Genomic DNA, 23,975 nt, shown 5'->3' with positions numbered 1-23,975 from the left:
CCCTGACCTGGGCGCCAGGAGGCGAGCTAGCCAGGAGTGGTGCCTTGTGACAGACGGGCAGTCACGGGAGGCAAGGGAGGCACATGCGGGGCTAGGATAAGGCTGAGCACTTATCACTAGCTGATGGAGTGGTGTAGGGAGATGGGAGAGTGGAGGGAGCTGAGTGAGGAGATGGGACCGGCCAGGTCTGTGACATTTGGATCAAACCCCTCATTGCCCAGCCAGGACAACAGGACTGGCCCAGCAAACCGGAACAATCCCAGCAAATTCGGGATCTGGTCACTCTAGCCACTGAGGAGGAGAGAAGCACGAGCACATGTATCTGTGCACATTTATTTGCAAGGAAAAGGCTTGCAGGGCACAGCCCTGGGGGGGTTGCTAAGAGTGTCACTCAGAGCCTCCACACTAGGGTCTCGTTCGATACGTCTACACAGCCCACGGAATCATATAATCATAGAAAATCAGGGTTGGAAGGGACCTCAGGAGGTCATCTTGTCCAACCCCCTGCTCAAAGTAGGACCAATTCCCAACTAAATCATCCCAGCCAGGGCTTTGTCAAGCCTGACCTTAAAAACCTCTAAGGACGGAGATTCCACCACCTCCCTAGGGAACCCATTCCAGTGCTTCACCACCCTCCTAGTGAAATAGTGTTTCCTGATATCCAACCTAAACCTCCCCCACTGCAACTTGAGACCATTCCTCCTTGTTCTGTCATCTGCCACCACTGAGAACAGCCGAGCTCCATCCTCTTTGGAACCCCCCCTCAGGTAGTTGAAAGCAGCTATCAAATCCCCCCTCATTCTTCTCTTCTGCAAACTAAACAATCCCAGTTCCCTCAGCCTCTCCTCAGAAGTCATGTGCTCCAGCCCCCTGATCATTTTTGTTGCCCTCCGCTGGACTCTTTCCAATTTTTCCACATCCTTCTTGTAGTGTGGGGCCCAAAACTGGACACCGTACTCCAGATGAGGCCTCACCAATGTCGAATAGAGGGGAACGATCACGTCCCTCGATCTGCTGGCAATGCCCCTACTTATACAGCCCAATATGCTGTTAGCCTTCTTGGCAACAAGGACACACTGTTGACTCATATCCAGCTTCTCGTCCACTGTAATCCCCAGGTCCTTTTCTGCAGAACTGCTGCCTAGCCACTCGGTCCCCAGCCTGTAGCGGCGCATGGGATTCTTCCATCCTAAGTGCAGGACTCTGCACTTGTCCTTGTTGAAAAGTCGACAGACTTGGGCTCGTGTTACCGCGCTGAAAATATCTGTGTAGACAGCGCTTTAAGCGCCAGTTCAGGCTGGAGTCCATCCCTCTCCCCAGGCTTCAGCGTCCAAGGCGCGCCATCTACACAGCTACATTTAGTGCCCAGGCGTGAGCTCGAGACGGTCGAACCAGATGATTCCGTGGGCTGTGTAGACGAACCGACTGAGTGAAACTGTGGAGACGAACCCAGGCAGGAAAGGTAAAATATTGGCTGCCTTCTTCTTTCAGCGCCACAGGTGGCTGGTGCTTAGAACATTTCTGGCACGCTCCATCTATCCTGGAGATAAGGAGCTATAATGCTCACAGCACAGAAGCAAGGCGTCTCGTCTGGTTATGGGGCAGATTATGCTTGGCCATGGGGTAGGTGGACGACTGGAGGAAAGGAGGGGGAGCTTCCCCCTCCTTATGTCCCCCCACAAAGGGACCAGCAACAATTGCAGTCCCTTCTAGCACCACCAGGGATGCTGACCACCCCAAAGAAACGGGAAAGGAGCCCACCAGACCGGTCAGAATTGGTTGAGAATCCTTCTGGAAGTGCTCATGGAGAGGGCGGATCCCACTGATTTCAGCAGGAGCTGTGGGCGTGTATCTCAGGGCAAGATTCCACTCTAGCTGTATGTATGGCCCAATATTATGGGCCTTACTCTTCCTTCAGGCAACTGAGTTCATCTGCAGTAGGACAAACTGTAACACCTTGCTGGGGTGCTGATGGTGCAGAGCACTGACAGGAGCAGGCCCCGAACCTGTGAAATCTCTACAGTGTAGGCCCCTATCAAAGCAAATGTCCTCTCTCACCCAGACACACCAGCGGTTTTTCAGGTGGATTCCACAGGAGATGTGACCCAAGCTCTCTGGTATCTCTCCCTCTGGCTCTATCAAATATTGCTCATGATCTTACCGGGATGTTTAGAAGGCCCAGACACGGTCACTTCAGCACTTCATTCAGCTCCGACTCTTGCTAAAGTTGCCGGGAGTTACCCGCATTTAGTCTTAAAACCCAGGCCGCATTCTAAGCTTAGCTGTCTGCATCGTGTTTATAGACCCCTGCTCTGATTTGCAGACCTCCTGGGTGCACAGAGCATGGATGCCAAAGAGAAATGGCTCTGCGGCTCATTTCCTTCACTGCCACTTGTAGCTCCACTAGGCAGTGAAATTAGCACCAGACTGGCAGTCCCGGTTGGTTACCCAGTCTCTTCGACCCATCCAGCAGCACGGCACCAGCCGTAGAGAGAAATAATACAGAGCAAGCACCGGGGCGGTTTGGGGCTGCCAAGGTGCCATCAGATGTAATGGGACATGGCCCTAGGCCACCATGCCCAGATGGCATTGGACTGAATTGAGGGGAAGGCGTGCCAGGAGCATGGCAATTGGGGTGAATGCATGTCATGTAATTCTCATTGCTGGCAATCTGGCAATAGGCTCAGGGGGTGTTGAAGTGTCCAGGCCTGGTCTCATGCTAATAAGGAACTAATCGTCATAAGAAATGACACTGACAATTGATTGTTAAAGTACGTTCAAAATCCCCACCTGCCTCCCATTCCCCACCATGCCTGCAGATTAGTTTCTGATAGCTCCGCTGCCCTTTTTCCTGTGAGTGGTGGAGGGGAAGTTAGTTACCTTTATGATACAGCATATTTAAGTCTTCATCAGACCCGGGTAACTATTAGTGTACGTGGCTGGGGAGGAAATATACAGCTCTGGAAGGATATGCTCTGCAATTCTGGCCCTCTGTTTTCCTCCTCTCCCGTACGCCCGTAATCTCCAGAAAAGCCTGTATAGCGTCACTTGAACAATAGGTCATAATTGTAATAATACCAACAACACTTTGCATCTCTAAAGCTTTCTTCATCTGAGGATCTCAAAGCGCTTGCTAATGATCGCCTCTCCCTGCCCCAGGGGATAGATAAGTATAACATCTAGCACTTTGCCATAGATGGCAAAGCACTGCCCATCTTTAATATATTTAGTCTCCCTTGCTCCATTTCACAGATGGGTAACTGAGGCACAGAGAGCCTACGCGACTCAACGTCACACAGGAAATCTACGACACAGCAGGGAACTGCACCCACATCTTCTACATTGTAGGCTAGTGCCCTCACCACTGGGCCGTCTGGCTCACTTTGCACATGGGAAACCCAAGGCACAGAGTGGTGAAGCAACTTGCTACAAGTCACCCAGGAAGTTAGTGGCAGACAGGGGACTAAACCTCATGTGTCATGACTAGGGCCCTACCAATTTCATGGCTGTGAAAAATGTGTCACAGACCATGAAATAAGCCTTTCCCCATGAAATCTGACCCCCCCCCCCTTGCTGCTGGGAGCGCCCCGCTCCTAGCTGCAAATCCCTGCTGGCTCAGGAGGGACAGGACTTGTCCTTCCCTTGCATGGCAGCTGTGGGGGGGAAAGAGGGGGAGATCAGACCCACTTCCGGGTCCCTTTTGGGTTGGGACCCCCACTGTTATAACACTGTGAAATTTTAGAGGTAAACAGCTGAAAACGTGAAATTGACCAATTTTAAAACCCTTTGGCTATGAAATTGATCCAAATGGACTGTGAATTTTGCAGGGCCCTAGTCCTGACCCCCTCTTCTCTCGCCAATAGCCTGCTTTCCTGCACGCCGTACTCTGTTTCGGAGTGGAGTGTAGAGGACAGAGCTATGGGGCACTAATGTCAAGTTAGAAGGCGAACAGATGGCACCAGATATACAGGACCGATGATGTTGGAATGGAAGGACAATAAATGTTTGCAATGGGCCATTAGGCAAGGCAATTGAGGCAAAAAGATCCTGGGCTGGCCCAGTGGGCCTTGAGATGCTCTCCTGGGGGGGGAAAACAGTGAATTGAAACCGATGAGCCTAAATGGACCAAATGGCGTTTTTAGATCGACCATGTTTCCATTTGTAACCATGGTCCTCATCAAAACTCTATCGCTTGGAACTTGTCCCTTATTTGAATAGCTACGGCTGCCTCTGCATCCAGCCCTCAGTGTCATTATGCACTGGAGGAAAGTGAAGGGACTATCACAGCATCCGGATTGTGGAGCTCTAGATGATGGGTCTTTGTCAATTTCAGGGAGCAGAGTTGCATTCTGCTGTCAGTCAGGAGTAGCCGAGATTCACCTGTCATTGCCATGGCGACCAAGAGCCATGTCAAAGATGAATTTAATCTGAGAAGCAGGAGTAACTTCCTAACAGTGAGCTCAGTCAGGCAGTGAGATAACCTCACAGGGATGCGATAAAAGGCCCATCTCTTAGGTCCTCGTCGTCCCACCTCTGTACCCATCTGTTGTCTCTTGTCTACAATTGTAAACTCTTTGGGCCAGGAAATATCTTTTGGTTCTTTGTTTGTACAGTACCTAGCACAATGTACCCCTACATGCCACATGGTGATGATGATGCTAGTCGTTCTCAACCTCTTACATGCAGTGACCCCATATTACAACAGACAAAAGTTTCAGGATTCCCCTTCATGTGGCCATAAACAAAAAGCATTCCGGCACACATCACTGAAATCTATTTGTGACACTACCCCCTCGTAGGGCCCAAGTCTCCTCTCACTAGCACCAGGGTAACTCTATTGACTCCATTTAATCTTGATTTGCGCCAGCTGAGGTTCAACCCCAGGGCGTTTCGACTCCTCTCGTGCACAATGCCTCAGTGAGCAAGTGACCATGTTGAAGTCAGTTGCTACTATCACATCCCCCAGCAAAGAAAACAGCTACTCACTGGGCACCAGCCCTAGCCTTGCACAACGTAAGAGTTATTCATGCCACTATGGGCCGGATCTTCACCTGGTGCAGATTGGCATCGCTCCATTGAAATCTGGATTTTACTGGTGTAACACACACACCCGCTGGCATTATACTGCCCCGGCACATTTTCCATCTCAGAGGAGTTGAGTCACATTCACACACCCTTCTGTCTATTGTCTCCAGCACACGAGGAGGAAAGCTTTGTGTGAAAATCCATGATATGTTACATACCCATCTAGCTAAACATGTAGTAAATTCAAGCGGAGTTCTATTTGCCAGGGGCAATAAGCCTTCTCCTGGAATGCCCCTAGTGCTATGCCAGTCCTACCAGTCAGATTTCCACACTGCCCCCAGACCCCACTCCCTGCTCTGCTAATATTAAAAGATATGATGAAGTCATGTCAGGAGTGCAATCAGATAAGACATTGTGCTTCATATTGGCTGTCTGGCTGCCTGGGAAGAATCTTAATAAAAAAAAATCTCCACTTGACAAATAGCATTTTCATTCAGGTAGCATCTGCTGGAATAGCAGGAGCTGTCTGTGGTTTTCTGAAGTGGTCTGAAACTAGTCAATGAAAAGCCTGTTCTCTGAGCCATCAAGAGATGAAGAGAAAACTCCACTGCAAAAGGATTTTCTAAAAGATAAGGGGGATTTAGGAGCTGGTGGGCTTTTAATTACATTTTAAGGTAGCACCAGCCCCGCAGCGTAGTTGGTGTGAACTGGAGTAAACTCCACCGATATGAATGCAGCTACACTGATTTTAACCAGCCAAGAATCTGACCCACCCACTGTGTTCTTATCTGATTTATTTTGGCACACAACAGCCAACCCCCCCTCCATCTTTTGTTCCCAACTCATGACGCCCCTGGAGGTTGATGCACTAGTGTCATCTATAAAGAGTGGGGAGAGAGGGAGCCTTAGAGAGATTTTGTTTCATGTTTGCAGACTGCAGAGGTAGGGAACAGAATCATTTGAATCTCAGACCTCTCTCCTACACTTGTCTCCAGTATCTAAGCTCCGCTTTACATGCACAGCTCCTGTTGCGCTTGGTAAGTGCCTCTAATGGCAGGACTGGAGAGGAGGAGCAAATTCCTCATGTCTCAAGGGGCAGCAAAGTTTTGCTCAACCTTCCTGGGACACCAGGCGATATGGCAGGTTACCTTTAGCAGGAGGACAGCGATGAATGTGACGGTGAAGGTGATCATCACTTTGGCATACTCCTCGGAAGACAACTTCTCCTGGCTGGGCATGAAGCTCTGAAAGGAAAGGGAAGTGCCCATGATAGTCATATGTCTTTATTCCAACATCAAGGGCCAGATGAAATCAGTTGACAATTTTGGTTTGATTCCTTGGAGACACAATCCTTGCTTTCCCTCTTACCAGGGAAAGCTTTCATGACTTAAAGGACCAAGCATTCTGGTTCTGCTGAAGTGGGAGAGTAGTAATCCATAAGGGACAGTTTTTCATTTCCTGTTGATAACCAAGTGTCTGCCAATGCTTCGGGGCCTGTATCGGGACTTTGATTAACCCTGGCTGGATCTAGCCCCCACCTTTAATTGCACCCACTCTGATAGGGATATGTGTAATGGCAGGTCTATGGGCAAAATGCCTTGCTCTGATCAGCAAAGGCAGATCGGGGGCGGGGAAATCAACCCCCAACATATTTAGGCCAAAAACAAATATTTTGATTCTGAAATCCTGCTGCAGTGCCTCCTGGGAGCTATAGTTCAGGTGCCTCATGCTCCCATTCTCTTCAATAGGCCAGGCTCCCTGGTCAGACTACATCTCCCATGATGCACCATGCTGTCCCCTTTGTGCATCAGAAATATTTCCGTTTTTGACTGAAGTATTTCTTTTTCTGACAAAATATTTCAGTTTTCAGATGCTCTATTTTTGAACAATAACATTTCTGCAGAAAGCAGACACGGAAAAATCTAGTTTCACCAAAACCTCAATTTTCCACAGAAAAACAGTTCTGATGGAAAATTTTCAACTGGCCCAAATATTTTCACTTAATTTTAACTCATTGACTTGTTACCTAAAAGTCTGATCCCAATCCATTGAAGTTAATGGCACGTAAGCGTGTGGCTAAAGTTAAGCATGTTTAATTGGTTTGCTGAGTAGGCCTGGACTTGGTACGTGCTTAGGTTAGGGTAGTCAGGTGTCTGGTTTTTGACTGAAACGCCCGGTTGAAAAGGGACCCTGGTTGCTCTGGTCAGTACTGCTGACCAGACCGTTAAAAGTTTGGTCGGCGGCGCAGCAGGGCTAAGGCAGGCTCCCTGCCTACCGTGGCTCCCTGCGGCTCCCGGAAGCAGCGTCTGTCCCCGCTGTGGCTCCTACATGTAGGCGTAGCCAGGGGGCTCAGCACGCTGCCGCTGCCCCAAGCACTGGCTCCGCAGCTCCCATTGGCTGAGAACCACAGCCAATGGGAGCTGCGGGGGGAGGGCACCTGCGGATGGGGAAGTGTGCAGAGCCACCTAGACACACCTCCTTGTAGGAGCCAGACTGGGAACATTCCGCTGCTTCTGGGAGTTGCTTGACGTAAGCGCCGCCCGCAGCCTGCACCCCAACCGTCTCTTGTGCCCCAACCCTCTGCCCCAGCCCCACCCCAGAGCCCACACCCCCATCTGGAGCCCGAACACCCCACACACCTGAATCCCCTGCCCCAGTCCAGAGTCCTCTCATGCACCCTGAACCCCTCATTTCTGGCCCCACCCTGAAACTCACCCCGCCAGCCCAGAACCTTTACCACCTCCCACCCTAAGCCCCTCCCTCATCCCGGAGCCCCCTCCCATACTCCGAACCCCTTTGCTCCACCCCCAGCCCGCAGCCCCCTCCTGCACCCCTACCCCCTTTCCCAGCCCAGAACCCCCTCCCGCACCCTGAACTCCTCATTTCTGGCCCCACCCCGGAGCCTGCACCCCCAATCAGAGCCCTCACCCCCTCCCTGAGCCAGCCAAGTGACAATGAGCCAGTGAGTCAGGATGGGGAAAGCGAGAGACAGAGGAAGGAGGGAGTGGAGTGAGCAGGGGCCATGGCCTCAGAGAAGGGGCAGGGCCAGGGTGTTCGGTTTTGTGCGAGAAGAAAGTTGGCAACCCTAGCTTAGGTGCTTTGCTGCATCAGAGCCGTAGTGAAGGTGTGTCCTCAATTGTGCTTTTAAGAAATGATGACTGCACAAGCAAACTGTTAGGGAAGGGCACAGTTATGTTGATTAGAAAGTCCTACAGACAGAGGTGAAAGTAAGCCGGTATGGCCCGGTACTGTGTACCGGTAAGAGACGGCACACAGCCAACCGTACTGGTAGGGGGCAGCTTCCCCAGGGCCCGGCAATTTAAAAGGACCCAGGGCTCCAGACCACCACTACCCTGGGCCCTTTAAATTGCTGCCACAGCCCCAGGGTAGCAGCAGCAGCCGGGAGCCCCAGGGCTCTGGCGGTGATTTAATGGGCCCTGGGCTCCGGCCCTTTAAATCGCTGCTGGAGCCCCAGGGTAGCGCTGGTGGTGGCGGCTGGGAGCCCCGGGCCCTTTAAATCGCCACCGGGCTGCGCAGAAGGGCTGGCTGGGGAGTCTGCCCCCAGCCCCGCCCCTTCCACCAGAGGCCACACCCCTTCCACCAGAGGCCCTGCCCCTTCCAGTTGAGCCCCCCTCCACCCCACACACACCTTGCTCAGGATCCCAGCTGCCCTGCGTACCGGTAAATCCCTTAAGTTACTTTCACCCCTGCCTAGAGATGGCCTTTGGCACTGAACAGAGCAGAGCTGGGGGTGCTGCTCTAACAGCAAGTATTAAAGAAACATTTTTCATAACAGAAAAAAACAGGATGAACATTTTGCTGGTTTCCCTAATAGGCTAACGCACAACATGACAATCGCTGTCCAGACTCATGGTTGTCGTTCATTTATTACCTACCTCTTGGTTCGCCGAGTGGAAGTTGAGGTAGTTTGGGACCTCCATGTAGGAACTACAAAGGGTTAAGACGCTCAGACAGAAATCCAGTAATTGCACGGCCAGGAAGGGAACCTTCGTGTGTGCTTTCTACAGAGACAAAAATGTCAGCATGATCACGGCTTTAGTTTTTGGTTAAATGAAAGAGCCATATTTGTGGGTGTTTCCTTAGCTATAAAGGGCTCGATTCTCCTTTATCCTGCACTTGGGCCTTACTCTCTTTGATGCCGCAGCCCCTTTAGGCCACTCTGGCAGTGTAAATAGACCTTCAAGTGGACTCAAGATTAAGTTGCACTCGAAGGTGCCTTTATGCTGCCGAGGTGCTCTAGATTAGGTTTTGTCTACACTGCAATCGGAGGTGTGACTGCAGCACGTGTAGACATACCCATGTTAGCTTTCATCTAGATAGCTTGGGTAACAGAGCAGTGACGCCACGGCAGCATGGGTGCAGGGCCGTCCCTAGAGATTGTGGTGCCCTATGCAGCACCCCCTGTGGGGGGGAGGGGGCGCCCCTGGCCTCCGTGGGGGTGGGCTGCGCCCACGGGCTTTGGGAGGCAGGAGCAGCCAGTGCAGGAATGCAGCAGGGGTCAGGCCCACCCCTAGCCCCACACTCCCAGGCTTGGGGGAAGGGTGGGAACCGCCCCCCAGCACTCACGGGCAGCGCGGCGGGGAGCCGGGGTAGTGTAGCAGGCTGGGGCCAGGTTGCTCCACTTTCCACCTCCCGGTGAGTGCAGGGCGGGCCCGACCCGAACACCTGATGCAGTCCCCCAGGATGCATAGCTCAGGGGATGGGGTTTGGGGGGGAAGGGGCGGAGTGGGGTCGGGGCTGGGGCGGAGCAGGGGTGCAGGGGCTGAGGGGAAGGGGTGGGGCAGGGGCAGAGGCAGCTTTCCTGGGCCCTGCTGTGCGCAGCCCACGAGGGGGCAGCTCAGCCGTCGCGGGGATCGGGCTGGCTGCTGGAGCAGGAAATTTGGGGCAATTTGGTGCCCTACATTTCCTGGTGCCCTACGCAGCTGCGTAGTTTGCGTATGGGTAGGGACTGCCCTGCCTGCTTGTCAGCATGGGCTGTACAACACCCCCCATCCCTGGGACCCTGGATCAGCGAGCCCACGCTGCCGCAGCTTCCAGGATATTCTTATTGGGGTTAGCTAGAGCAACGCTAGCTCGGGTGTGTGTGCACATGTGTCAGTCACACCTCTGACTGCCATAGAGACACACCTCTGACTGCCAATGGAGAGCGGGTCCCCTGCATGATTGTTAACCCCCGTGCAAAGTGGATGTAAAATGGGGTGTTTTACCCCCGTTTTGCACTAGGGCTCCTGACGGCATGAGGGGAAGAGCAATGGTGAATCAGGCCTGTCACCCATAAATGTTTTCCAAAAAACAGTCCAGAAAGTGTAGTCTATATGCAGGCCAAAATTCTTCCGACTCGGGGAGTTGGGGATGTGCACAGGAGGGGCTAACATTAGGCACCCAATAAATGGGCTGAATTTCATGCAAAAAAACAATTTTCAGAGTTTCTGGGCTCCTGTTGATGGGAGCTGCTGGCTTTCAACGCCAGGCTCTGAAAATTGCTGCTGATTTTGATGCCCAAATATCATGTTTGATGCTTATTGTTTAGGCCTCAAGTTTGACTTTTGACCAGAGATGAAATATATGTAATTAGTTATCAATGGCATGAGAGGAGAATTCATCACTACGGTTTCCCTTTAAAGTACTGTTTAGTTCCACTGTCAGACCTCTTGACGGTCCATCATCTTAGACACAAATGTTCCCCTGGCCAACCCTCAACCTGCTGTCGCTTTGGTTTTATCGCTGTACATAAATTACATCAAGTATGATGAATCAGGCAAGTGAGGTTATAGGAAATGCGATGAATATTAAATGAATGATTCCTGCAGTGGGGCAGAGAGTCCAGTTAGAGTGGGTTGTAAGACTAGCAGTGGACTTTGGGGGTGAAATCCTGGCCCCATTTAAATCAATGGCAAAACACCCATGGAGTTAGTGGGGCCAGACATTCACCCCTCATTCATATAGTGCACCACGTATCCTGCTTGGGGTCCTATGTCAGTGTAGATCACTAGCCTATCTGCCTTAGGTATTTATATAGCCCTATCACAGTATCATCGGAGCACCTCATCATGTAGTTATCCTGTGAGGGAAGGAAGTACTAGCAGCCCCGTGGTGCACCTGGGGAGCTTAGGCACAGAGAAACTAAGTGATTTGCCCAAGGTGACAAAGGAAATCTGTGGCAGAGCAGAGACTTGAACCCAAGTCTCCAAAGACCCTGGTGACAATCCTAACTACTGGACTAGCATTCCTGCTTCTCTGGGGCCTTTGTCTAGTCCATCAAGTTCAATATCCTGCCTTCAGGTATGGCCCATTGTGAGGTGTCCAAGGAGGGCAAAACCACTCCTAACCTAGTAGGATGCTCATGTCCAGAGTCTCCATCACGCATTGTGCTATAGATCTGCACCCCGGCAGCCTGAAAAGTGGGCTCATGTTTCTTACTTACCACATGGCTAATGGATGCAATGGACAGCATTTCAGGGACCTGAATGTAGGAACTGAAGACTGTGAAGAGGGTGAGGAGAAAATCCATGATTTGCAAAGCCAGGAATGGAATCAAGAGGCGTTCCCTGTTCTGTGAGAGAGAGAGAGAGAGCAGGCAACTGATTATTTCTATTCAAGTATGATTGATTAGAAAGGGCTATTATGATGCTATTGTGCTGTTATAGCTAGAAAAATTTACACACACACACACCGCGGCAAGAAATTCCACACCTAACTCTAGATATTAATGTGACAGGTGTGTTAGAAATTTACCTATAAACATGAGAGCTGATCAAAAAATGGGGTTTGTTTTTTGTTTTGTTTTTTTGCCATGGAAAATTTAGATTTTTTTATGGCAATTTGAAAGCTGAAATATTTCAATTTGGAAATTCTGCCACCTTGCCTCATGGGAATTGTAGTTCGGGGGCCTCAAGCTGCTGTTCTCCTCTATAGGCTAAGCACCCTGGTCAGACTATATCTCCCATGATTCCCCATGGTTTCTCTTATTGGGGGGAGGCGGTTGCATCATGGGAGTTGCTGACTATGGTGCATTATGGGAGATGTAGTCGGACCAGCCCAGATAGGCGAACAACTGTCATTACACACCAAGGCAGCATTTCCGAATCATGATAGTTTGGGTTTTGGCTGAAATATTTCAAAAAAATCTTAATGGTCAATGGAAAGCAGACTCTCGGCATGAAAAATTCATTTAATTGAAACCCCAATTTTCCCTCAAAAATAATTTTGAGGGGAAATTTCCCCCTAGCCCTAGTAGGCACATCCAGACTTTGAGCAAGTTTGTCAGTGACCAGTTCAATGGGTTTGAAATTGTAAATAATCTTCCCCCCCTCCATCCCTACAAAAACAAGACTTTTAAAACGACATACCTTCACCACTCCATAGAGAAGGTAGAAGCTGATGATAAACAGCATGAAGATCAACAGGAAGCTGGTGGTGATGTCCGCTAATAAATAATAATAATATTAAGATCCCAATGCAACACAGAAGCATTTCAAATCATGGGCCAAATCCACTTAGTCAATCACTGCACAATGGAAAATTTAACTGAGTTAAGGACTGGAGGATTTGGTCCCATAAGTCAAAGCTTTTACTTCAACATAATGACTTATCCTCTTGTGGAATTGAACGCAGGACCTTCACTGCTAAATCCAGTTGCCTCCATCCCATAAGCTAAAGAAGCACTTCTGCTAGATGCCACCAGTAGTAGGCTCTTACCCTCTATATGGAGCAGCTGCTAGCCAGGGACATGACACAGTTAACCAGGGAATTGTATAAAGATATGTTGTCAGTGGAAGATAAATATTTTGCACAGGCTGTTAAGCTGGGCAAATCGTCTCCCAACGCAAGTAGCAGAATCCCCATCACGTGGGACATTCACTTCTGGGGTGGATGAAGCACTGGAGAATAGACTATAAGGGAAAATCTTAATACGATCTTTCCATGTCCAACTTCTGTGATTCTATCGACTGAGACTCATTCTTGGGCATTGCTGTATCTGTTCCTCCCTAGACTCACTCAGCACCCGGCACCTGTGGTTTGTATTGCAGGGGGCTTGAATGGATGGAATCACGTCTCTTTTGCTCCCAATCACCCTCACACGAAGGATCAAATCTGGATCCACAGCGCCAGACCTGAGTTCCTATCTGCAGAATTCTCCCTTCCACTCCCCAGGGCAGGGAGCACCACTGCAGGGGCTACAACAGCCCACGGTGTGCGACAGTAACAACAATGCCCCCCTTTTCCTTTATAGGGGTTTCGACTTTTGGATCCTGCCTCCCACTCACATGGGAGGATTTGGCTGGTGTGTAGTCGCAGAAGCACTAGACATGCTTCCCACTAGACATGCCCCCCTTTCCCAGCCCTAAACCCATGCTCTAAGCTGCCATAGAAGACCTCTGTGCTTATCTGAAGAGGATACCCGCCTCCCCCGCACAGCCTGTCCACTTCGCTTGGGGATTTCGCTGCTGCTGGTGAAAGCTTCCCCAAATTGGGGTGTGTATCTCATGAAACTTTCCCAGTCCGTGATTTATACAAACACACACGCCAGCGAATGAATAAACATGCTGTATGGGTCTTTCTCTCGCTCTGTTTCTATGCATCACTGCTTGCTCCAGTCTCCCAGAGATACCCAGGAATTTCATGAGCAGGGAGAAGTATGTTATGAAATAAAAGTCCTCTCTCATTGCAAATGTGGTATAAACAGTGTATGCCATGGTGGTCTGATGAAGCTTACACTGGGCCTTTGCAACCATAGCGAGGGGACTCATAAAAAAAACAGGTTTTATTTGCCTAATGTGTATTTTGATTAACTTCTGGCCACATCAGAGCTAGTGTGCTGAATGCAGCTAGAAGGGACTTTGAATGACTCCTAATGTTCCCCTTGAATGCAAAGAGGCCTGTTTCTATTTTATGGCCCAATAAACTGGCCGGGGGAATGCAGGCAGGACTCGTAAACTGTGGTTTTAATAGTCACATTTGCTGATTGCTGGGGATGGATATTTAGGTTGTTGGGCCGCTGATACACTGCAGAGTGCTGCTTCTGAACAGCTGGGTTCAAAGGCAGGGCAGGATTGGCGAGAGAAATAAACCTAACGGTCCTTCAAGCGTGTTCTGCCTCCAGTGCGGGTGGTTTGGGTCCATATGACAAAAGCTGCATGCACACTGGTTTCCTGTATAGCTCTGCTACTTCCCAGTCATTATTACCACAGTGATAAATGTTGATATATTACTTAAAACAAAAACAAAGGAAATTAACCCACCAGAAATGGAATTAAGGCGTGTTAGAGATCTGGCCTTTCCAAGCGGCACAGAGGCCAAATAAGGATGCAACTCCTATTGAAAGTCAATGAGATTTGGACACCTAATGCCTTCGAAAATCTCCCCTGTGCGACTTAAACTCTTCTCTTCCGCTATTGTTTGTTTTACATTTCTGTAGTGCATGAGATCACACATTAAAAATGTGCAAGTTGTTGCTGCAGAGCTTTTGAGAACTATAATGAAATTAGAAGTTTAAATACAGATGTGTGCCCTTTTTGGGGTTAGCCCCTTCGTTAATTTGCATGGGAAAGCAAAAGTTGAAGAGGTGTGAAATTGGCTCCCAGGAAATGGTAGAGTTTCACAACATTCTAGGGTATTGTTAACACACTCCACTCTGGTGCAATGTACACACAGAACAGCAGGAGTTGAGGACAAGTGAGAGAACCATTTTTGGGGGGGGGAAGGGAATGAATCTCCCAAATCTTCTTCCATTTCTGTATTTGAATTCAAGCTAAGCATTGTGCAATGTTTAGACACATTGTTTTCACTTATAGTTTCTGGAACTATAAAGATTGCTCTTTGTCGTATTTCCAGTCTGACCAGAAAAAGAAATGCCAGAAATCTCATGAGTAGAGCTCTGTGAAATATTTGTGATGCACCTTGAAATGCAAGTGTTTGGGATTTCATTGCAAAATTGCAAAATACTGCAACTTTGGGAAGGGAGTGGGTGGAGGGATTATATGCCAAATGTGGCCTTTTTTATTTTGTTTTGTTAAAAAATAGTAGTTTTCACACAAAATCATTCTGTTTTTAAGCAGAAATCTCAAGGTTTGTGAAACTCAATGTCTAGCTTGGATAACAATTTATTTTTGTATGGAAACTTCAAGAAAATTTGACATCTCAGTCTCCCCTGCTAAAACTGGCCATTTAATTCAGGGTTTGTAAAATGTGAAATGTGAAATGTATTGTCACTAAATGATTTTTTTTTTCCAAAAAATTTTTGGAAACAAATCATCATTTTTATACATCACTATTTGTGGGAATATTTTATATTCCATTTGACAGCGGTTCAAACAATTTTGCTAAGCAGAATATACATTTATGTGTACAACAGTGCCTATAGACATGACAGGTAGCGCTGGTTGAAAAAAAATAAAAACAAAATTGTAGGAGTTTTCTACTAGTTTTTCAAATTTCATCCCCCCATCCCCGAAATGTTAACATTACAAATTTTGAAGGAAAAAAAACCATTTTGATAATTGAAAAAATTCAATCAGCTCTGTAGCTAATAAAAAACTCATAAAAATTCAGCAAAAATTGGTCTTGTTTTGGTCAAAAATTGCATTTTTGCAGAAAAACATCATTGAAAACTTGAAATCAGAAAAATTTCAACCACCTCCGGGTTGTTATGAGTTTTAATCAATTAATATTAGCCAGAGGCTTTGAGATTTGTGGTTGGAAAGCTTTCTCCCAATATACAAAAAAAGCACGGGATTCTTACAAGGACAGAACAAGGAGTCATGGTCTCAAGTTGCAGTGGGGGAGGTCTAGGTTGGATATTAGGAAAAACTTTTTCACTAGGAGGGTGGTGAAGCACTGGAATGGGTTACCTAGGGAGGTGGTGGAATCTCCTTCCTTAGAGGTTTTTAAGGTCAGGCTTCATTACTATTTACTCCCTAATTTATGTATCTGTTTTAGGTCGGGTCTGGGTCTGAAGTTTTTAGCTCATGACCCTCAGTTCTAAACTCCGGCATCTGACAACTGGTTTGAAGAAGATTTGGAGAAGAAACAACTTTGGATTGAACGCAGCCCCCTCAGCTTCTCCTCTGGCTTCTCTTCCATCTACCGAACCTACCAATAATGTAGTAATCCTTGTCCAGGACTTTGCAGTAGCCTTTCCCAGTAGCCACCTCCGTCGAGTACTCAATCAAGAGCAGTACGCTCATGACCTAGAAGGGCAAAAACAGAGGAGACCGTTATGCAGGCTGCCTGCCAATTTCTTATCAACCAGTTTCCAGAGATCACTACTGCTTGGAATGCCTACTGCACAACCCGCCTCAGAGTCTCCAAGTGCCATGCAAATGTTAATGGTTTGAAACTGCTCTGTGAGAGACTGAGGGGAAACTGAGGCACAGAGTGAATTTGTGGTCACAGACAGAATTTGTGGGAGAGGGAGGGAAAGAACTCAGTCAGCCCAGTTCTGTGCTTTCACCATAACACTCTGCTTCTTTCTCAACCCCTTTGTAGGCTCTGCAGTGAGGAATTTATTTCAAATATCAGAGGTTGTTGATGTTCAAAAGAGCGTGGCGCTCATGTAGGCCTAAAGAGAAGTGGGTGGATTTTCCAAAGAGCTCAGCTCAATTTAGGGTTATCACCTTTGAAATGCAAAAACCCAACACACACACACACAACGCCTCCCCAAGGCAACTCCTCAACCCCCACCCCTTCAACAGCCACTTACAGTATCTAGAGAGATAACACATATAGATAAGATTGACAACATTGTACTTCTCCACACTGTCCTGTGACTCACACACGTGTGTGTGTGTTGCTGGGCAGACAGCTGCTGTATTTTCAACAGTTTTGATCTGTTATCGCTTAAACTGCGTTAGTGGGAACACTGGACACAGACACTTTTAACATTAGATAACAACACTGTGATAACAATGCAAATCTTTACACCCATGTAAAAAAACTCCAGGCAGATTATTTAAATCATTTTTCCGGCAACTGGCAAATCTATAAAAAAAAACCCGGCCAGGCTGGTCAAATACTGACCAGGTAGTAACCCTAATCACTGTGGGAGCTGCTGGAGGCGGAGAACTTTTGATAGTACCCTCTGAGTGATGGCTGCTGCCTGTAGGGCTGGCCAGAGAACAACAATTCTGTTTGGTTAAAAATGTGGAGGCTTTGGAATTTGTTTTTGTTTTGGAGCAAAAATCAAGCCTTTTGGATTCTGGCATGAAAAAACATAGGTGAGACAACCCCTAGAATAGCCTGACGGGTGAGGCACTCCGCTGGGATGTGGGAGCAGCAGGTCAGTCAAAGCAGGGAGCTGAACTGGGGATGCTCATCCTGAAAGCAGCCATCGTAAACGGCAAGAGGAATTTCCAGATTAAACTACCTGGGAATAAATGGAGCCTTGGTGCCAGCCCCTTACTACTCCAGAGAGTTAATGTCCCGCAAGTCAATCCAGAGCTGCATCCGACTACAGGTGTGCTGTGCTCGTATGCTGTATGTCCTGGGCCGTGCCTCTACCTTATGTACAGCAGGTGTCTGGGATATCAAACTCCCTCTGGGAAGGGAGTATTTTTACTTGTGGGCTGGCAGTATCATAAAATGAGGACCACAGCAGAGCTCCAGCCGATAAAGCATAAATAAAGCACCATTATTTCTTACTTGTTTGGTGCTTTATTGAAACTTTCAACACCACTGGGTGGGAAAATAGGCTCCCCTTTCAGCCCACTGCTCGTCCTGCCTTTTGTTTCTCTTCCTTCCTTTGTTTCTCTCCCCCAGTCCTGTCATTGTATCTCTCCTTCTTTCTTCCCTCTGCATTTCCTTCTCTGTAGCAACACCCGGCCCAGGCAGATTTCACTGCCGTGCCCTTTCCCCATCCCGTTGCCAAAAGGTCAGCCAGGACATAGCTTGGGTGACATTTAAAGTGCCATCATTTGCTTTCAGAGGTAACACCCCAATGGGACCAATGGGGGAGCAGTCGGGTTGACACCTCGCAGAGCCATGGTTTCAGGCTGTCTGCAGACTCAGGAAGGAAGTGCCGCATTGCCTACCCTTGGAAGGTTTTCTTCACATTCGTCGGGGTGAGTAACTTGGTGAGTGGGCTGGGCTTTCTTAAAATAGAAATTTAGATTCGGCAGAATTTGAATACGCAGCATGAGCTCCATAAGGACTCAGCCTGTAGCCCATATGTGTACAAACCCTGGTGTATGTCATATGTGGGCCACGCTTGTATGTTCTGAGCCATGCATGTACATTGCGTTATATGCCATGATCGTACATTGCATACTAAGCCTGTATATTATGTATTCCGGTTAATAAATTACCTCCTGTTTCTCTGTAGCCATCTTGCTATTACCCTCCCAGCTCCTTTGTTACTGGCCCTCCCTGCAGCTGCTCTGCTCATCTGGAAAAACTACTTGAGATTTCGAAGACTTTCCCATTCTGCACTGGGACAAAACGGAGAGAGCAAGAGATTCTCCCCAGAATGGCTTTGTGGGTGGGGCAGTCACTTGGAACGTGGCAGGCCAGAGTCAAGTCCAGCATTCGGAGGGAGAAACTTGCACTCTGCTCTTTCACAGACCCAGTGAGCACCTTAACCATTGAGCTAGAGAATCTCTCTCTGGCCCACTGCATATTGGGGAACAGCTCCAACAGGAGATCTTGAGAAAGCAAGACAGAGACTGACTCTCTCGCTCAGGCACTCACCAGAGATGTGGGACACCTGGATTCAAGTCCCTGCTCCAAATCAGGAAGTGCAGGAAACTGAATCCAGGTCATCCCTAAGCCATGTGAGACCCATAGGCCTCCAGACAATTAGCAATTTGTGGGGGAACTCTCTGGTTTTGACCAGAAAATTTCATCCCTCATCGGAGAAAGTTTTGTTCAAATTGATCCGTTCCCCACAAAATGTTTCGGTTTTGATGAATCAGATGGAAAAAACATTTTGTCGAAAAATTCCCGACCGTTCCTACCCATAGCAGGACGCGGTGGTGTTCCCCAGAAGCGCCAATGTTCTGGGATACTCCTGGTGCCGGAGGCAGCACTGGAGGGACATGCTACTTAAACTACTAGGTTCACAAGGCGTCAGCGCGTGCTGAAGTGTTGTCAAGAAGAAGCAGATGAGACAGGCTATGAGCTCAGCTAGACTTCACAGATCTCTCTGCAGAGCTGATCATGAGATACCGGACCCTTTGACAGGGACAGGAAGCATGATCATATCCCACACCGAGATAAATAATTGCGTACATTCTATCGGGCTCAAACAGCTTCGCAGAGTATTTTGAGAAAGTAAACTGAAAAATGATGTGGAAGATGACGGACAGGAAGAGCTGTGGTTTGTACTTGTGTTTGCAATGGGCGCATACAGGAAACAACACTGAAAGTAGCAGATAGAGAAGCGATCAAGCCTAGAGCTGTGTGTTTAACTGAGCAGAAGAAAATGTACTCTTATCTGTAATGTGCCTGGAGACTCCAAACAAGCTCAGAACCCTGTTTTGCTCCACGCTGTGTATAGTAAGAGATGATTCCTGCCTTGAAGAGCTCACAATCGAAATACACCAGGCAAAGAGTGGGAGAAAAGGAGGAGAACTGTTTCCACTTTAGAAATGGGGAATGGAGGCTCAAAGAGACCCCAAGATCACACAAGAAGCCTGTGACAGAGACAGGAATCGATCTCATGTTCCCTGAGTCTCAACTGGTGTGAATGCAAGAAAAACAGGATATATAATTATACATGGAAGAAAGAATCCTGTGTAGAGGACACCCATTTGTTTTCTCCTGGCCTATCACATAGATATAGCCATTTGTACTGTGCATTATCCCTGAAGTGCTAACGTTACATGCTACTTTTTCTGTGCGGGAACAAGCTTTGCAACTTTGTTGGGAGGTGTTTGAGGACAGAAGAGCGGTCAGAGCTTTCTCTTCCCTTGTTGCTGCTGCGAGGTCAACGCCTCAAGGGCTATTGTGGGGAACAGAAGAGGAAATGACTCTTTTAGATTTCTGTGCAACAGGAACTCAAGTGAAACAGTGGATCTGAGCCTGCTGAACATTAGGGGAGTTCACTTTTGGTTGCAGAACTGAATTTTGCACATAGGCCGAAACGGTGGGGTCATCAAATCCAAATGGCTGTGAACTCTAGGGTAGTTCCCAGTTGGATTCAAAATGGAATCACGGTCTGGATCTGAACTTCACAATGCAAGCTCATCGCTAATGTCTATAAAAAGGGGGAATTCTGCAGTAAGAGGTCCAGGTTGTCCTCTCATTCTCAATGGCAAGAATCAGGAGTAACTGCTGATGTAGCCGAAGGTATATTGGAGTACAGCCAAGTGCATGTCAGAGGACAATCCCACCTTGCTAAACTGAAAGATTAAGGGCTTGATTTTCATTACTTTAAAGCCCCTTTATGCTGCCAGAGCAGCGTAAAGGGGTCTGAATACAGCTTCATGGATTCCAAGCCCAGAGGTCTGAGGCTATCCTAGATGATCACAATGGTCCCTTCTGGCTTTGCAGTCTATACTCAGGCCCCTTTACGCTGCTCCAGAAGTCTAAAGTGGCTTTAATGCAGCGGTTCTCAAACATCACTGCACCATGACCCCCTTCTAACAACAAAAATTGCTACACGACCCCGGAGAGAGGAACGAAGCCTGAACCAAAGCCCGATCCCCGCTGCACCGAATGGGGGGGGGGCCAAAGCCTGAGCCCCACCGCCCCAGGCGGGGAGTCCAAAGCCGAAGCTCAAGGGGGTCAGCTCCAGAAGGGAGCCTGTAACCTGAGCCCCGTTACCCTGGGCTGAAAGTGGTGGGGCCTGGGCTTCAGTTTCAGCGCCGGGTGATGGGGTTCAGGCTTTGGCTCTGGCCTTCGGCCCCAGCAAGTCTAAGCCAGCCCTGGTGACCCCATTAAAATGGGGTCGCAACCCACTTTGGGGTCTCGCTCCACAGTTTGAGAACCGCTACCTTAATGTCATGAGAGTCAAACCCTTAATCTTTCCGTTTAGTGAAGCATGATTCTCCTATAGCCCAAGCACTGTGATACCAATGCACCTGCTTTATTCCCTTCTTCTTTCCCCCTTGTGAGTGGGTTGGACAGAGACACCACTGCTGGGGGAGGTGGGGAAGTTTTCTCCAAGAGGTGGGTCCTGCATTTGGATCTGCACATGGATAACGTCACGCTTGCTCTAATGTCTAATGAGTCACAACCCCATGCCTGCGAATACCACAACCATTGGCAGGGACTTAATCTGGGAAACGTAGGCACCAAAAAGCGATGCCACCGCTCCTTGAGCTAAAGAACTCCCCCAAGGGAAAACAGGCAGGTAGAGTCACCGAAGGTAGGCCCACCACATTGCTCTGCAGCGCATGGTCCAGAACCCACCGCTTAGGTGCACCAAACACCACCGTGAAGGGTGTTATTGGGGAATCTAGATAGACAGAGTACCTGCCTCCCAGGCTTGTACTCGGCTGTGTCCTCTATGAGCTCCACTCTTGCTCATGTTTCCAGCATCCGTCAGTGTTTCTACAGCAGCCATTTCGAGAAGCAGCACAGATGACAAAGCGGGCGGTGAGATTTCACACGCAAAAGCCGTAGGGAATAAGGTAGCATCTGCAAGAGAGGCAGCTGAAACCGCTGTATAGATGTGGCTCTGTCACACTGCCTACTCTCACCGCATTGCAACAGCAAGTGCATGGGACGGTCTGGGGGCGGGGGGGCGGCACCTCAGACAAGCTGCGGAAACATTGAGAAAATTGTTACAAAAATTAAAGACGAGGCGAAAGAGCCACACGAAGCCTGTGCTGGGGAGGAATCAGCAAAGCCCCCGAAGAATAAAGAAATGTCCTATTATTATGGTTTCCCTGATAGGCCCCCATGTGTTACTTGCTGTGCGACCACATTGTAAGAAACAGTCCCGACCTTAAAGAGCTCCCTATTTTGGCCACTGGGATTAGAGACAGAGAAATTAAGGGTCTTAGCTAAGAAGTCAGTACCAAAGCTAGGCACTAAATCAAGATCACCTCCAGTGGAGACCAGCCCGTTAACCGCAAGCCCAACCTTCTGCTCTAGGCCTTGCTTCTCCTTCATTAATTACTCTTGGAGTAAATAAGCCATGAAGGCAGCTTGGGACCTTCCATTTCATATGGACCGGCTTTAGCTTTCAGGGAATGCAGCAGCTTCCACCATGGAGGGCAACTAGAAGCTGGAAGGTTGAATGGATGGAAGCTGGAGATGGGGACCGTGAATGGTTTCCAGCAGCCAGAGGGACCTTTATCTGGGACCACGACCCACACTTGAGTTGCATCCCTGCTACAGCAGTGGAAGCTAGCAGCGAATCTAGATAGAGTGCCTGCCTGCCCGGAGTGCCCACCTCAGGATGTGCTGGAGGGGACAGTTTCTGGCGGTGGGGATGCAGGTCCGGCAGATAGAAGGGGCGCCAGCAGCAGGAATTATTCTGGCTGGGGACGGAGGTTGGAAGAGGAAGACAGTTTGGAGAGGAAAGGGGAATCAGCAGCTGATGGGAGGGTTGGAGCGCTTTAGAGGGAGGGAGGTTGCTGAAGTGATTTGGTTTTAACATTCAGGTCCTCAGTGAAATTTTAAGAGTGAAGGCTCCCTTGATACTATTGAGCTAAGGTGCTTCCATGGCCCCCATCCCTGTCGCATCTGAGTGTCTAACAAACCCCCCAGGAGGCACAGCAGTGCTGTTATCCCCACTGTACAGATGGGGAATCAGGGCAGAGAGAGCGAGTGACTTGCTCACAGGAAATCTGTGCCAGAGCCCTGAACACCCACATCTCCAGAGTCCCAGACTCGCTCCTTCATCACGGGTCCATCCTTCCCTCCTAGACAGAACCTGGGCAATATTTCTTCCCACTAGCCCAACTTCCCCGTCACCCTCACCCCCATCCACACACACACACCCTGTTCAAGTGGGGAATGAAAACCATCCCTCCACAGACTAGCAAGCAGGGGGCCAGGTGCCACACTGAGCGCCCTCCTTCAGCTGCTCTGCGCGGGCAGTGCGTAGAAAGCACTGGACTGCCTGGCTCGGCTGCTGGTGTCAGATAACTCGAGCCCTTCCCGAGGGAATTAACACACCCCTGCTTCTTTTTAAAATTTCTGTGCTAAGCACCACGGCCCCTGTTCAGCAGGTGTTAATCCCGGGCCTGGGCTCTGTCTCACATTCCCTCCATCTTCCCATTCATTGGAGAACATCCAGGATTTATTGCCACAGTCTGTGGAGAGCTCAGCAATGAGACAAATCTAATTTACAGGAGCACAAGACACTGCCACAAAACCTCAGCGCTGGTGTTTGATGGCGCTACTATCACCAAGCATCACTGGGATTCATCACGGGGATCCACAGCAATAACTTGTACTGATACAAATGAAGAGTATTGATGCAGCAAATCAGCCAAGTACCTGCCAGGCTATAAATCCACTTTCCCTTTCTCCTGTGCCCGACTGCAGACAGACGATGAAAAACATGGGAAAGAAAAGAAAATCTCCGCTCGTATTTTACCTTTTAAAGTGCTGATGCTAGACAGCCTTCTCTGCAAGGAGACAGCATTCGGTGTGAAAGAGACACACCATGCCAGCGCTGTCGGTGCAGACAAACCAGGGATGGGATGGGATCACTGTGTTGTGTATGCTTATGTTGTGGACTGACTGGCACCCTCTAAGCAACCACAGATAGAGAAATAGATGGCTGAGCAGAGATAGATAGACAGACAAGGTGGGGGTGGAAATACAGTATGTTTTATTAGACCAGCTTTGTTGGTGGAAGGAAAAAGCTTTCGAACTTCACAGAGCTCTTCCTGAGGTCTGGAGAAGGAAAAAGATAGATAGAGGGGGTGTATGGGGATAGAAAGATAGATAGATAGATAGATAGATAGATAGATAGAGGGGGTGTATGGGGATAGATAGATAGATAGATAGATAGATAGATAGATAGATAGATAGAT

The 23,975-nt window shown here is 48.8% G+C and overlaps 1 protein-coding gene across 1 annotated transcript in view; it reads right to left on the bottom strand.

The window, feature by feature from the left end:
* LAPTM5 (lysosomal protein transmembrane 5) overlaps positions 1-23,975 on the bottom strand; it is a 33,569-nt gene that overhangs the window by 5,935 nt on the left and 3,659 nt on the right. The window contains exons 2-6 of the mRNA XM_026657157.2: positions 16,142-16,235; positions 12,396-12,472; positions 11,471-11,599; positions 8,922-9,047; positions 6,174-6,269 (exon numbers count right to left, since the gene is read on the bottom strand). Of these exons, the coding sequence (XP_026512942.1) occupies positions 6,174-6,269; positions 8,922-9,047; positions 11,471-11,599; positions 12,396-12,472; positions 16,142-16,235 (522 nt within the window). The remainder of the gene's footprint in view (positions 1-6,173; positions 6,270-8,921; positions 9,048-11,470; positions 11,600-12,395; positions 12,473-16,141; positions 16,236-23,975) is intronic.

The sequence above is a fragment of the Terrapene carolina genome, unplaced genomic scaffold, assembly GCF_002925995.2.
Source record: "Terrapene carolina triunguis isolate 2854851 unplaced genomic scaffold, T_m_triunguis-2.0 Scaffold236, whole genome shotgun sequence".
Taxonomy (NCBI): domain Eukaryota; kingdom Metazoa; phylum Chordata; order Testudines; family Emydidae; genus Terrapene; species Terrapene triunguis.
The sequence above is the reverse complement of the archived record's forward strand: the minus strand, read 5'-3'. Positions and strand labels throughout refer to the sequence as shown.